This window comes from Ambystoma mexicanum, chromosome 9, assembly GCF_040938575.1.
Source record: "Ambystoma mexicanum isolate Mex_15411 chromosome 9, UKY_AmexF1_1, whole genome shotgun sequence".
In the NCBI taxonomy this organism is placed as follows: Eukaryota; Metazoa; Chordata; class Amphibia; order Caudata; family Ambystomatidae; genus Ambystoma; species Ambystoma mexicanum.
The window spans coordinates 192602585-192618724 of NC_090931.1; the positions used below are offsets into that span (position 1 = coordinate 192602585).

General features: G+C 46.7%; 1 protein-coding gene across 4 annotated transcripts in view; it reads right to left on the reverse strand.

The window, feature by feature from the left end:
- The window catches only part of CEP164 (centrosomal protein 164), a 586844-nt gene that overhangs the window by 499099 nt on the left and 71605 nt on the right, over window positions 1-16140 (reverse strand). For all 4 annotated transcript variants that reach the window (XM_069614472.1, XM_069614471.1, XM_069614470.1 and 1 more), the window contains exon 2: window positions 4420-4536. In XM_069614472.1, the coding sequence (XP_069470573.1) occupies window positions 4420-4501 (82 nt within the window). In that variant the 5' untranslated portion in view covers window positions 4502-4536. The remainder of the gene's footprint in view (window positions 1-4419; window positions 4537-16140) is intronic.

Consider the following 16140-nt stretch of genomic DNA (forward strand, 5'->3'; position numbering starts at 1 on the left):
AACAAGGGGTCGTAAATGTCACCAGGGGCCTTCGGAGAAGGACCAGGGGGAAGCAATCAGAATGTACCTGGTGCTTGAGATGATCTTGATGCTCAAAAGCATTGAGCGGTTGCAGGATGCTATGAAGCTCCTGCGACCGAGTTCAAGATGGGACACAGCTGCTGATCGAAGTGCAGGTCTCCCTTGAAGTTTGTGGTGAGAACAGACTGTCTCCATCAAATCACATACTTCTTCCCTCTGAAAGGGGCCGACTACCGTAAACAGTTGTCCCAGACATGACATTCAATGCCCTTCATACAGAGGGGTAGGAGCTAGCTTCAACTGACACATTGCATATCAAAGAGGTGTTGGTTTTTCCTGCCCTTTGTTAGTTCTGTGACCATGCCTCTTTGGCAGGACTATGTCAATTAACCTTCATTGGTATGTGCTGCCACCACACAGAACTACAATGGGCTGGGTGGATCCATAGAGCCTTTGAAATTTAATTAGGCTGGTCATGGCAGGAGAAGGTGTTGCCTTGCCCCTTCCTGAGATACTTTCATGTACTCCTGACTGTCACATTCCAGCTAAATGGGACAGGGAGGACATCATCTGTAGGCTGTTTGCCCCCCCCAGAGTACACTTGACACAGTGTTCGTTGTGCGGCAAGCATAGGAAAATGTGTGTGGATTGGCCACACACATTTTCCAAGGTTTATCTCCCATCATTCCATTCCTTACAAAATCTCAAAAAAGCCCAGGAGAGCGCACACTCCCTGTATGGATGTTTGAATTCCTCACACCAGGTCCCTGAGCAAACATGTCATAGACATTCACAACTACATAATGGAAAACCGCATTGATATATTATGCTTAACAGAAACGTGTCTCAAAGACTCTAGTGGGCCCAAAATCAACTTGACAAACGTGAGGCATAGGTCTTCTCCTGGAATCGAGAAAATGGCAACGGGGGAGGAGTCGCTATACTGGCGAGGAAAGAACTTCACCTTTTTGAAACTCCCAGTGCTTGTAACGACTGACATGTTTCACCTTAAATTAAATCCTACCCATAGCAGTTGCATTAACATCATCCCTCTTTATCATCCCCCAGAAGACAAGCCCAACTTCAATGACAAAATATTGCAGTTGCTAGGACCTTTATATAGACCCAACTGCTTAACTCAACTTTTAGGAGATCTAAATCACTGGCGTGATAACGCTACTGATAAGGATGCCATAATTGTGGAACAAAATATTAACAACATTGAGATTCTAGTTCACAATAGCAAACCCGAATGTAACAAGAGAAACATCTTGGACTGGGTCACGTCACAAAACCTTAATATCAACATAACGACTACTAAGCCATGTATTTGGTCTTATATTTTCTTTCCATATGCTGCTTCAGGGCAAAGAAAAAAAACAAGCAAACACTCCCAAGAGTGTGCTCAGTCGGAACAACAATAAAGTGCAAACATCTGGCATTTTGGAGGGGATTAACAAACATTTGGAGTCTACTTGAGACTCTGACTCTCCCTGTGCCTTAACACTTAGCAATCGCGTCCAAAACTCACGTGACCCACATGTTAAATCGTATCACCCTTATAAGAAAGAAAACCATCAGGGACGGCACGCACCACAACACCTAGTTTACAACAGATCACAAAACTCTGAAGAAAAAAAAGACAGCCGGAACGCAATTACCAGAAAACCAACTCAGAGGCACTTAACAATGTATGGAAAAATCACAACAACAAAAACATTAAATTAAAAAAAAAATCATACAAATTTGCCATCTATGAAGCTAACCGGAATTATTTTAACGAGCAGATAGATTGTGCTGGGAACAACACCAAAAAACTGTTTGAAATACTAAAAATGCTGGAAATACCTAAAGCACAAGTACTACTTTTTAATCCATCTAATTTAGACTGTGCTAGGATTCAACAAACAAATATTTGCTGGAAAAATTAGTTGCACAGGAGAAAATTAAAAAAGATCTGGTGGCCGATTCCCACAGGAACGTGTGTAATTCTCCTGCCAACATACACCACCCCCAAGATTCTAAACAAAAACTAGATTCTTTAGTTTTTACACTTAGGCTCATTACACTGCCCAAAATGGCCAGAGTGCAATAGATCCCACCTCCTGTTACGGAGAATTCATTCCTTCCAAAACATTCCTAGAAAACAACATCTTTTCACCTTTCCTTGTGAGGTTTGTAAACGCATCCTTCCATCATAACTGCACTGAAAACTCCATTAAACTTCAAGAATATTTAGATTCTACTTCTAAATCGCACAAGTGACAATCAGGCTTACTCTCAGGTCACAATACTGAGAGTACTTTGTTAGACCTACAGACACACATGTTGGATATTCTGGATAAGGCAAAACCGGCCTGCCGGTATTGCTAGACCAGTCTACTGCCTTTGATCTCTTAGATCACAAGCACCTTTTAAATACGCTTACCTCTGTAGGTAACTGTTCACAGAGTGCCGTGCGCCGGATCAGGATATATTTTGAGCAACCGCAGGGCCACGGATCGTTGCAGCCACCTCAGCCTCCGCACACTTATCATGTAGAGTACCCCAAGGTGCATGTATGTCGCCGGCACTTTTCAACATTTACATAAACCCACTGTGTGACCTAACTGAGATGGGTGTTTACTTTACCAACTATACCAACGACACAAAGCTGCTACTTGATCTCAGCGGGGTCTACGAAACAGATACTTCTTAAATCACTCCGATTTATAAGACGATCAAAACACTGGATGTCTACACACTGAATGTGCCTGAACAGCTCCAGGATTAACTTTTGCATCCAGGAAAGAGCCAAATTAGATCCCAAATAAAACCCTCAATGTTAAAAATAACATCCAAACACTTGAACAAGTAAAAACTTGCAGGGTTTACATTGAATCCTCACTCGGTGCGGATGCAGATACCAACTATGAAGCTAAAAATTGTCCATTTTTTATTTCTTTTATTTATTACATGTTAGGCGCTTTATACAACAGAATTGTGTTTCAAAGCGCCTTACGTGGTCCTACTAGGCCTTGTGACATTCGGACGTGCAAGTGCATTGAAGAGAAGTGCAGGAGAAGGGAATGGAAGGGGGGCAGAGTAGTGGACAAATGCTGGAGGAGGGCCCGAGAGGGAAGTGCTACGAGGAGCCAAAGAGGAGAACCACAGGCTAAGTGCTTTATATAAGTCAATATTACCTTAGACTTCTTAGGCAAGTCAAACCTTTAGTCAACAAGTAAAACTGTACAACCTTAGCTTGCGTCATCATTTTACCTAGGATTGATTACTGCAATTCACTCCTAGTAGGTGAAAGTAAAGGCTGCCTTCAAAGGCTTGAAGTCACACAAAAGGATACTATTTGCATAGTAAAAGTCGTTTCCCGCAGACGACACATCTCAGAAAAGACATGCACTGGCTACCAGTGGTGGCTCGAGTACAATTTAAAGTGTGGCCACTTTATTACATAAATGTCTGTATGCAGGTCCCCTCCCCCCCCCTTCCCCATCGCCCGTCTAACTTGAGGATTGGTTGGTCAAGTACGAGCCTAAGGGGGCCCTGCAATCTAGCAACGCCAGCCTTTTGTGCTGCCCTAGAACTAGACGGACCAAGGGAAAAGGCAGATCTTTTCCAGTGTTGGCAGCATTTACTTTGAACCATTTGCCTCTGAATTTACGACAGGAGGAGATCAATCTCCTCTCGATGTGGAAACCTCTGAAAGCGATACTTTTTCTCTAAACTAACTTCTGGATGACTCTCCTCTGCTTTGTCCTGTCTGGGGTTTCCATCTTGTGCATTTATGTGTGCCCTGATGCCTGCGAGCTTTGGCGCGTTACAAACAAATAAATACAAACATAAAACATAAATAAGTAAGTTTGTGGTTAATGATAAAGCGCTGGATGAGAGTTAGACAGAGAAGCCACCAAGTTTCGTTTCCATCAGCTAGCCCTGGATTTGATTGTGATAAGAAGAGCCTAAAGGAGGACGAACTATGTTTTCATGGGGATCAGTTTCAGGTCGGCACCGACATCCATGTTACGACCACATACCTCTGCCAAACAAATTCAGTGGCGGTTTCCAACACTCACTTGTATGTCCTAGCGAGGGGGCAGAATGGGAACCTCCAGCAGCAGAGCCGACTACAGCTACACTTCTATATCGAGTAGTGGACAGTATTTTAACGTTGCTTGGGATGCAACACCCTTCTAGTCTTGCCACAGCTCTGCCCCTACTCTTGCTCCATCAGGTTATTACTTTGCCCATGCCAATACCGCTCTGTTCTCTTGGAGACTGCATATTAGTACCAGGTAGTGCTATGACTATTACTTTGCTGGCTATGGATTCAATTCCTCTGTGCCTCTACTACTGCCTTGCCTGCTGGTTTACAATTCTGCCAGACCATGCTGCTGCCCTTACCTTGCTCACTGGGAATGTAGCTCTCATCATAGTCTTCTTCGAGGATAAGCTGGTCCCCGATGCGCATGGCAGGGCCGGCCATGTCGGTCACCTCATCACCAGAACTTGCTCCAGAACCTGGAAACAAAGAACACAAACTAAAATCAGGTCCCGGCTGGGATTCAGCTCAGTCCAACGCAGATAAGAGACCACTAAACAACCTGAAAAATAAAGCAAGTCAAAAAATAAAGAGCAGAAAAATCACACGCAAAAAAGATTCTCTTCCCCTGAAGGGGGCTGCATTGTCGTTGAAAACCCTCAAAGAGGGGCTAGGACAGGTTTAGTAGGCACATTTGGAATGTTTTTCTTTGACTACACTCTTGGCCCCATCACGTGTTGGGCAGTAACGCCAGCGCCATTACCACCGGTGCTATTAGCCCTACCGCCAAACCCCCCTGCGCTATCAGCGCCGGATCACAGGTTTGGCGGAACGGTTAGTGCCCATTCCCCATTGGGCCCATTCGGGAATTCCTCATTCCCCATTGGGCCCAATGGGCAAAATTGGCGCTATTACCGCTGGCGGGAAATTTCCCGCCAGCGGTAATAGCGCCGAAAATCGGCAAATTTGCCAAGGATTTCCCCCCAGCTCAGTGCTGGGGGGAAATCCGCCAAGGCCATGATCTGGCGGACCCTTAAATGCGGCAGTAATAGCGCAACCGCCGCATTTAAGTGTTACCGCCAGACTCGTGATGAGGCCCTTAGTACAGTTAATCGTATTTCAATTAGGAAGGGCACCATTTAGAGGAATTAGGGTTCCATGTAATAATGTCCCAGCAAAAAAGTCGCTGCTTTTTGCAGAGACATTATTATTATTATTACATTGAACATGCGGGGGACAGTCTCATATACCCTATCCCCCCAGTCCCCGTTTTTAAAAAAATGTTTAAACGGGAGCAGGAGACATCCCTGCAACCTGCCCCCTTACATAATGTCACCATATATAATGTCAATGGACAAGCGAATGGACATCAGCCCCATTAAAATCGACCCTTGCAGTAAATAACGTTTCCTCAGCCCGTCCAGTCACTCTTTGGTGCACACAGCCTTAGACCTTATGCTTGGCGCATAATGCATTCAGGCTCCGTGATTAATGGAGGCCTTATCTCGCCGAACACAGGATGCTTAATCTGCCTCCAGATCGTGAGGAAGAGGACAGACAAGTAGTGGGATCGGGATCATAAGGCGTCATATCACTAACATGTTGGCGCTCTCAGGCTTTATTTTGAGAAAACAATGCTTTCTGGGAGTTGTGGTCTTGGTTCATTCCAACAAAAGAACCTAAGTACAGGCTTTTAATGTTTTGTAAAAGGAAATCCCAAGAATAGAACATGGGCCCGCAATTCACAGAATAGTTTTGTCCACTAGCGTGTGCCCATCCAAATGTACAAAACACTTGTAATCTCTACGCAGGAGAATTCACTTATTAACTTTTTTTTTAATAATCCATCCAATTCGGACAGGCGTATGAAGAGCTGCGACATGCGGGGCGGAGGGGGCAGGGAGGTCTGCCACAAATCAGAGCACCCCCTCTATTCACGACGGGGTGTGCACCTCGGGGATATTTTCCCTGTTCCTTTGCAGTCAATGCTGCTAGGGGAGCCCATCCCCAGTAACACTGGTCTGCTCAAAATAGACGTGATCATGCTTGGCACGTGAGTTCTTTCTTTTTAAAACGTACACATCCCAAATACAGGTGGCAATGTAAAATCTGCGTCAACAATTGCAGATGCCCGCAATTACTCAAATGTTGCTATAGGGCTGGCCCTGGTAAGGACCCTTTGCACCCACAGTTACACCCACCCTTCTCCTTGCAAGTCTCCTTCATGTATTGGGGCAGGTGGAGAGATGTGAGAGCAAAGTGCCCTTCCATCTCTGCACCCACCGATATTCGTGAATCTGGCCATAGTGTTCAGGTAAGCGGGAGGAGTATGGCCCTCCTTGCTGGCAGGGCAGACGGGTACAGAAACTACTACTGCTGCTTGGGATGCCACTCACATTCACTCTTGCACTCTACAGACTGCCACACAGATCAGTGAGACAAGCAGGGAAAGAGAGCCATTACAAGTGCATGCATATCTATTGGTGACCGCCCCCCCCCCAGCAAGTCATTATTGGTATAGCAAAAATATACACAATTTGAATCAACAAGCAAAAAAAGAAAAGACCTGCAATGCACTTAAACCATTTTGTAGCCTTCCGTTTTCAAGACCATTGTTTTAGAGTATAAGCATGGTTTGTCTCTTCCCTGTTTTCAACAGTAGGTGAACTGAAACATAGCTGAGCAGCAGTGTTTCCCGCAAGCTTGGCTAAGTAGTGGTGAATGTGGCTGAGCATCAGTATCAACACTCAGGCTGCAAAGGGGGTGGTTAAGAAAGCAAGACGACACGAAGCAACACAGGTTCGATCCCCGGGTCCGCGCTTAGAAATCTCTGGGTATTAAGCGCGTTATAAATAACCCATCGTATCATACCATACCATACTGTGCGTGGCACTAATTAAGCAATAGCCTACTATTCATAACCTCTTTCTGTGGACAATCTTCCATGAAGTTAATATTTGCTGGGCAAATCATTGATAGGGAAGAATCTTCGAGTGTTCTGAAGTGACGAGCATCAACATTAACGTCTGGGCAATGCTGCAGGGCCGCCCAAAGCGAGGCAGGGCAACTGGTGTTACCATCAGCAGGCCTGGAGAGGGGCAGCCTAACCTCTCCCCCTCTCTGCTCTTCTCCTTCCCCCAAGCCAGAGAGACATGGAGTCTGTGCAACACAAAGCTGAGGAAGGGTGAGGTGTGAACAATCACCTCACCCTTCCTTCATACAGCAAGGTGCTAAGCACCTAAGGAAACCAACAGTCAGGCAGGGATCAGGTTCAAAGACCTGCCCCCCCGCAGGGGGCCAGACAGTCGGCTATCCGGCCAGAGACTGGAACACAACAGCCCCCACTACTACACATATCAAAGACCCAGGGATCCCCTGGGTCTTATAAATACAGAGTGGCATGCTCTGAGAAAAAACAGTTTGTGGACCCTAAACGGGGACCCAAACACACAGGAGGTGCACTATTTATTCAGTGCCTTCCAAACCTTTGCTTCTTTAGCAAACTCTGAAGTTTGTTGCATTCGCAGCGTCTTCGATTCCCTTTGAACATTGCACTGTTCATGAACCTCTGTGCGGCAGCGGGCGGCGAACACTGAACAAACAAAGAAAGTCTCCCGGGACGTACCGAAGGGAAGCAGGACTCCACTTACCAGCGCGAACGAAGGAAGGAAGGAGGAGGAGGAACCTGCAGAGCAGCCCGGCGTAGGCGGTGGCTTCAGTCAAGCGTCAATTTCAGGTAAGCCGCCACGCCGGGCTGCGAGCATGAAATAGAACACTGTTTTTTCTAACCGCGTACAACAAAGATAAACATCCGCGGGCAGCCGCTCGCCGGCGGATACGGAACGCGCGCTGCACGTCAATTTCAATAGAAATATTGCACGTTTAAACACCGAGGCTGCGGGGAAACCCCGTTCCGGGAAACCTTATCGCAAAAGTACAACGAACATTGTAATTGAGGCAGTAGGCAGACAAGTTTTGGTTCATACAGCATTTGGGTAATTTTTTAAGGCCCAGGCCAACAGGGCACACGCAATTAATTGCAGTGAACAACAAAGGCATAATTTATACGCATAACTTGAACCTGGGCACAAGAAATAATTTCAGCTCACCAAAGACCACTGCTGCAGTTTGTCTGAACATAAACCAAAATATTTTTGGGAGCAACACTCTACAGTTACCCAGCACCGGAGACAGCATTTTTTGCAAGCCCACAAGAATCCACAAATAATATAACGAGCATTATATGGTGCATGATAGACGGTGCTATTGCACAACGAGTAGAGCTCATTTTCACATCTGTGCCGAGACTTCTGACACGGATTCAGATCCCTGCAGGGCCGAACACAGCCTTTTTCAAATACCTTTCTTTTAATCAAACAGGCTGAAAGGAAACATGGGTCCCAAACGAAAATCACAGGAACCCACAACACCGGCACAGAAACCCAAATCACCCCACCTTATGGCAGCCATCGAGGCAGCGGAACACTACAGTTGGGCATGGACCAAGGAGAATATGTACAGCCTACCAAGGGAAGGGACTCCCATACCTCCCAATCAAGATGATGTCACAACACCACCAAAGAGACAGAAAGTGACAGATGGCCCTAAAAAAGGTAACAAAATACGGACGAAATTGTGTGAGAACATGTCGGAAATGCAACAATTATTGCGCGAAATGAGGGGGAAACAATTACCTCAAACAGGGGAGCAGGGACTCACAAACCCCAACATACCCCTAGAACCTACCATAACGGTCACCCCCCCCACCAGCAACGATCCCAACAGCAGCCCCAGCCACACCACTGCCACAGGTGCCAGCAATGCCAACAGCTGCCAGCACAATTGCGCCAACTGCAGCCACAGCAGACCCAACACGTGCTTTAAAAGCATGGGCAACCCCCAGTACAGACCCACTGGGACAGACAGGGCAAAGCAACAGCAACCCAACAGACATAGCAATGATCTGAAATGCCCAATTAGAATTAAAATTGAAATCCTTCTAGACTGAAATCCTGAATAGATCTAAAAGATGCCTAGCATGGAATATTGACACCACAATCAAAGAGGCCATATGGGCCAAAGAGTCATAGAAATATTTTCACTTATAGAATCCCAACGCAAAGGGAAAGATGCTTTTAGGGATCCCAAAAAGATAGAAGAGAAATCCATAGCCAGAAATGCCCGGGTAGAATAGAATTGGGACAACTGGCAACAATATACGAAGAGAAATTCCCCAATGATGGCAGAAAACTATGGGCTTACATGGATAAAATAAGACGTAAAAATCACTCAAAAAGGGAAGACCTGGGTAGCATATGATATCGGATTTAGGAAAAGCATGTCAGAGAGGCCAGCCATAGAATGGGACGGGGTCCAAAATGACTTATACACGTTAAACGCTGAGCCCCCATTGGAGGAAGAGGCCTCTGTTACGCTCACCTGGCTCCCACAGAGGCGTCGATCGGAACTGGACAGCTGCGGTCTCCACCAATGTGACGCATAGGGCCAAGATGACGGACTGGACTGGCCCACCTAGCTTTGTTTGCTTGGCCCATAGGAATATTCTTCTGCAAATGGAGAAAGGGAATTAACCACCCGTGGAGTTGAGCGTAAATCCCCCCACCCCCGCTGTTCTCCCCACAGATCGCCTTTGATGTCCCCTCTTATAGTCTCACCTGATGGTTTGAAAAGAGGAGCTCTCCATCCTGCATTGAGCGCAGGGGCGCGTTGATAACCAGTTGCTTCACTGGCTCGAAGGAATTGGTGAGCTCCAGAACAATATTGACTCAGATTCCCGGCAAGACGCCGTAAGTATAAAGTTCGCAAGAGTTCAAATGCCTAACTTTCACTCATGTCCGATTCCGTCCAGGTTGCAGCTTGACCCTAATGAAGAGTTCCTTGTAGCAACCGGTAGTATTCTGGTAAGGATTTGTATTTTCCAACACAGTTCGATAAAATAATGTCAATATGTAACCTGTTGCTTTCTCCCTTATTCAGGCGCTGAGAGAAAGTATGAAGTCTTGGGGAATAATACCTCCGGCGGTAAAATCAGGTAAGTCTATTGTGGTGAGGAGAGTTCCCCTGGTTAGTCCCTTTGTTTCACCTTGCTGTCCTTTTGTTTCCCCTTAGGGGCCGGGGTTCGGCGAAGATGCAGTGGAAGCTGCGCCGACCCGTGAAGAGGAATAGTACCCTCGGTGGTAAAATCAGGTAAGTCTATGGGGGGTAACTAATATACCTCTGTGTATTCCCTTAGCTCACCTTGCTGTTCTTGTCTTCTCCTTAGGTGCCGGAGTGCGGCGGGAACATGCAGGAGGATGCGGTGGAATGTGAAGATGCTGCGAAGGCCGGTGAGTTCAGCGCGGCGATGCAGCATGCGAGGCGACGCGCATAAAATAACTTTTTTCTTCCAGCTCGAAGGCGCAATGGATCGGGAATTCAGGTAAGGATTAAAGGTATTGCTCTTGTTCTAACCTTTTCTCCTTCTTTCTCCCTTTTTCTAGGAGCTCCAAACTCGAGGCGGGCGTGGCAGAAGGCTGGATGCAGACTTGCAGGCACGGTGAGCGTTACGCAGCTGGATGCAGAATAACGCGAAGCGTGTGCTGCTCTTCGGGCGTGGTTTAAATAGCCTCCAAAGTAGTCCCAGGTAAGTATTTCTACCCAGACCCGCCCGAGTAAAAAAAATAGTCCCTAAGCAAAGTAGTCCCTTCCAAGCCTCTTTTGGCTTGGAGCTCTTGCAGCATGGTCTACATCAGGTAAGTTTGCAGCATGGTCTGCATCAGGTAAGTTTTAATCTATGAGCCCGGCGCCTATGGCGCCAGCACTGACTCTCCATATGAGCCTGGCGCCATAGGCGCCAGGACTGGACCCAAATAGCCCCTAGCAGGGGTTGTTGGGCTTGCTTAGGATAACTTGATGCCTGCTTCCGGGGTTGCTGGACGTGGTCTGGGTCCCCGGGGGTAGGCATCATGACAGCCTCACAGAACATCTCCAAAAATAGCAAAAATGCACAGGGCCCCAGAAATAACGAGAACGAGAAACATAAAAAGGGGGAACAGCCCTTTCGGAAGAACCAGCCATGGGCGGATAAGTCTAATACCCACAGGCAGAACAAAAACCACTCTCCAAAAGCCAACATTCCATGCAGGAAATTTGGAAAAAACCAGTGCACCTGGGGTAAGGACTGCTGGTACAAACACGCTTTGCACAAACTGCAACGGTGACCACGCAGCAAGCAACTGCACCAGACTGCCAGCCAAAAAAACAAAAGATTAGCACCATCCACTCCCTTTCAACCCCAGGTTTGGCACCAGGTAGAACCCCCATCAACCCAAACAATTTTAGAGAAGCACTCTTGAATTACCCAGCCAGGGAAACCAGCAAAGCAATCTGGCAGGGTTACACTAAGGGTTTTACCATCCCTTTTAAGGGCACAGGGTCACAGAACATCCCAATGAACCTGAAGTCGGCCAGGGACAACCCCCCAAATAGTGGAGGGCAAAATCAAGAAGGAATTGCTGTTAGGCAGGATTGCAGGACCCTGGGACCACATGCCCCTCAAAGATTACATAATATCACTAGGGCTGGTCCCCAAAAATGAACCCAGGAAAATTAGGCTAATTCACCACTTATCCTATCCCAAAGGCCAATCACTAAACAATGGCATTCCACACACAGAATCTTCGGTATCATACACACACTTCCAGGAGGCAGTAAGACTCATACAGGAATGTGGCAGGAACGCCCTGATGGCCAAACTAGACATCGAATCCGCTTTCAGACTATTGCCAGTCCACCCAGATTCCCAGCAATGGTTAGGTTTTACTTTTAACAACAAATTCTATGTAGAATGATGCCTCCCCATGGGGTGCGCAGTATCATGTGCCCTATTCGAGCAATTCAGCTCCTTTTTTTCAATGGGCTTTCCGAAAACAGAGACCAGGGACCAAAGTAGTACACTACCTCGATGATTTCATGGTAATGGGCCCAGCAAATTCTGAGGAATGCAACAAGGCCCTGGTGAAATTAAAAGGAATGGCTGCACAGTGGGGCATACCTTTAGCAAAGGATAAAATGACCAAACCTGCCACCAACATAATTTTCCTGGGCATTGAAATTGACTCTTTACAGGGCCTATGCAAGATCCCAAAGACAAAAATTGCAGAACTCCTGGAGAAAATACAAGGCCTGACAACAAAAGACAAGGGCACAGTTAGAGATATTCAATCATTAGCAGGGAGTCTCAACTTCGCTGCTAGAATAATCACCCAAGGGAGGGTATTTTCCAGAAGTCTGGAACTAAAAATCTAATCATACACCAAACCCCACCTACACATCCGGCTAGGCACAGAGGTGAAACAAGACCTGGAAATTTGGGGGAATTTCCTCAAAGATTTCAACGGGACCTCACTTTGGCGTACGCCTTTGAACACATGGACAAAAAGGGTCCTTTTCACCGATGCAGCCAGGAGTAAGGGGTTTGGTTCCATACTAGACTCAGAGTGGGTGGCAGGACACTGGCCCAACTCATGGCAACAGGCGGGTGGACTAAGAACATCACCCTCCTAGAATGATTTCCCCATTTGGCTAACATTTCACATCTGGGGTAGGCAGCTAGCTAACACGGAACTCTTGGTCTGGTGCGACAACATGGCCATAGTAGGCTCCATAAACAGAAGGTCTACCAAATGCCCTCTAGTGCTAAAAGTCCTATGAGCCATCACAGCAGTCACATTACAAGAAAACATTGTGGTCAAAGCAAAGCACATCGCTGGGGCGGATAATAACATTGCAGATGCTTTATCTCGCTTTCAGTGGCCAAGATTCCGGGAGCTAGCGCCTCATGCCCAGTAACAGATGACGCCAATGCCAGCGGAATGCTGGGCAATAATGGAAAATCAAAAGGAATGGCATCAATGCCAGTGCCAGAGGACCAGGCGCCTCAAAAACAGGTGACAACAAAACAATGGCATCAACACCAGTGCCAGAGAGCCATGGCCGGGATGCCCAACAAGAACCAGGCACCTCAATAATGGGTGCCAACAACTCCTTAGGCTTCCTAACAGAGATGGCAGAGAAAGCACTGGCAAGCACCACCGCGGCGCAGTACAGCAAGTGCTTACAAACAGTATTTAAAGCCACAGGCGTAAACCATGCAGAGTTAATAACGATTAAAGACATAGAAATATTTTTTAAATTGGCGCATGAACAAGGCTTTAAGAGAGATTGGGCAAAAAGAAACCTAGTTGCAATCTCGTATTTTTCAAAAATATGGGGCGATTCAGACCCCACGCAGAGCGCTCTTATTTCCTACGCAATTAAAGGATGGGGTAGAATAGAGGGCCCCCAGGTGGACACCCGCCGCCCCCTGGATTTCAACAAACTTGTACAAATTACAAACCAGCTGGATGCCATATGCTGGCATCCATACGAGAACTTATTATTCAAAACAGCTTTTTTCCTGGCATACTTCGGGACTTTCCGTGTTGGAGAGCTTATTGCCTCCAGCACCAAGGCTACCAACGACCTGGGTGTCATGGAGGTCAGGGTTAGACAAGAGAGCGTCAGCATAGAAATCCAACAATCAAAAACTGGGGCCAAAAGAACCATCAACATTTGTTGCATTGATGAGGCAGCAAACTGCCCGGTATGTATCACCAACCTTTATCACACGCAAAGGCCCAAGGTAGGGGGGAGGTTTCTAATCCACAAGGACACCTCGGCACTAAGCTGCTACCAATTCAAAGGGGTGCTGATGAAAGCAATCAGCAAAGCAGGGTGGGACCCCAGGGGTTTTGGCACCCATTCATTCAGAATAGGTGCCGCCACCTCAGCATGGCAAGGAGGCCTAGCTCCCCAACAACTAAAAAAACATAGGGGGATGGAAGTCAGATTGCTACAAAAGATACATCAGACCACAGCTAATATAGCCATCCTCCCTCATTTTTCTTTCTCCCCCTTCCTACAGAAACAACAGGCGAAGGGAGGACCGCTCTCCAATCAGCATGGATAGTCAGCCACTCATTTATCTTCAGGATGGGCTGATGGGCAGAGAAGACCAAAGAAAGGCCACCTTTCAGAAACACCATTTCTTCATGGTGGGAATACAGAGGCCTACGATGGGCCGAGATCCACGAAACCCTAGCAGAACTGGTCGCATACAGAGACCCGCCAGAATTTTTGGTCATACACCTAGGGGGCAATGACCTGGTATCCATTGGAAAGAGAAATTTATTCAAGGACATGTGCTCCTCCCTAGGAGGCATTTCACATAATTGGAGGGGAACAGAAATATATTTCTCGGGAATCCTACCCAGAAAGAAATGGCAAGGGGCCAACTGCTACAAATCGATAGACATTTCTAGAAGAAAACTCAACAAGGGGCTAGAGAAATTCTGTACAGCAAGAGGACTGGGCTTCATAAAGCACCCGGCCATTATACTGGGTGACCCGGCCCTTTTTCACAAAGACGGCACCCATTTATCAAACCAGGGCATGGAACATTTCTTTAGAGAAATTACAGCAACTCTAGCCTCCAGGGGTTGCCACTAGGAGATACTTTCGGGGGAACGTGGTCAGCCGCCAACCTGCCCATGTGTGGTGGCACGGGCCAGAGGGGGTAACCCCAAGACCCGGTGCCCAAAAATATGTTTTTAAGATATGTGATTATTGTTATCTCCATAACCATATCTGTACAATAAAAACCTACTGCCTTTTATTACCAACACTTGACAACAATGTGTTAGCCAAATTATTCCGGGTGAGGGTATGGGTCGGCAAATAATTATGCATGCATATGGGTTTAGCAGTTATTGCCAATGATTGTGCAGATTTTACAGGCTCTCCCGATTACACCAACTCCTCGGCTCTCCGATCAATGCTTACAAAATGACTCCATTTTATTTTGGCTAAATGGCGACTCGAGGATAGGCGAGGACTGGCGGTAGCAGGCATTGGGAGATATGTCGTTGCAGGCATCATCCAGTGATTCCGCTGCCTGCAGGAGGAAGCAATAGGTTCTACTGGGAAAGGGCGATTTCTCATAGCATTATGAAGAGTTATTTCACCAAACGCTCTTCCAGACCCTAGACTATTGGGACGAATGCTGCCACACTTGAACAGTCAGACTTCGTGGTGCGCAAGAATAACATTTACTTCATCCCCTTCCCCGTTTGCACTGGTAATTTGAAATCCTGATTTCACACTAAGCCGGATAAGCTTGTGCTTCGGGAGTTAGGAAAGCGGAGAACAATGTATTTTGAGCCACTTTTATGGAAATCAGGCACCTAGATTTTGTAACCTGCACATGTGACAAAGTCTCAATCCCAACATCGCATCCAGCCCACCTGAGAGCAGGACCAACAGGGCCCTTCCTGAACTATTCTTGAACCACCTGAGATACCAACATGTTAGGAACTACCAGGTCCCAAAGAAACATGCTACTCGGCACTGCATCTCCTAATATGCATCACGTTTAAAAATCCAAAACCCAGTTTTTGGGTTGCAGAACATCTTTCAAGGATTCAGAAAAAAATGATGCTATGGGAAAACATTAGCAAATCACCAGAGACTCCTTTATCAACAGGTGCGAATTCTCAAATGAAAAATAAAATTATGCCAACTCCCTGAACCAGCAAAAGCAGGGTTCGAAACGGAGGGTAGCGGGGAGCTTTTTAGCTCCTGCTTTTAGCCTAGAAGAGCTTGGTTCGCTTAACACCAACATTTGTCTTGCAAGGCCAACTGAGAACTAACAATAACACCTATATGAATTTAACTGTACATTTGAGACAATCTATAAACGATAGGACATATCTATACGACAATAGAAGCAGAAGGGGTCATAAACTATGGACAAAATGATGAGTTTGCATCTTATGTGTATGTTAGATTTGCAGAATGCTACGTTCTAGCTGGTCATTCCCCAGTTGTAGCTCTTGTTCACTGGTTAATGCTGGACACCCAGGAGCTGCTTTTACACTGTGGGGAATCTGAGGGCGTCCTCACTTCTTTCCCCAAAATATCTCCCCCCACAGGAGGCCATGTAAAGGCTGTTGCTTGCAGCTCCTGACTCAAGGGGGGATATGCAA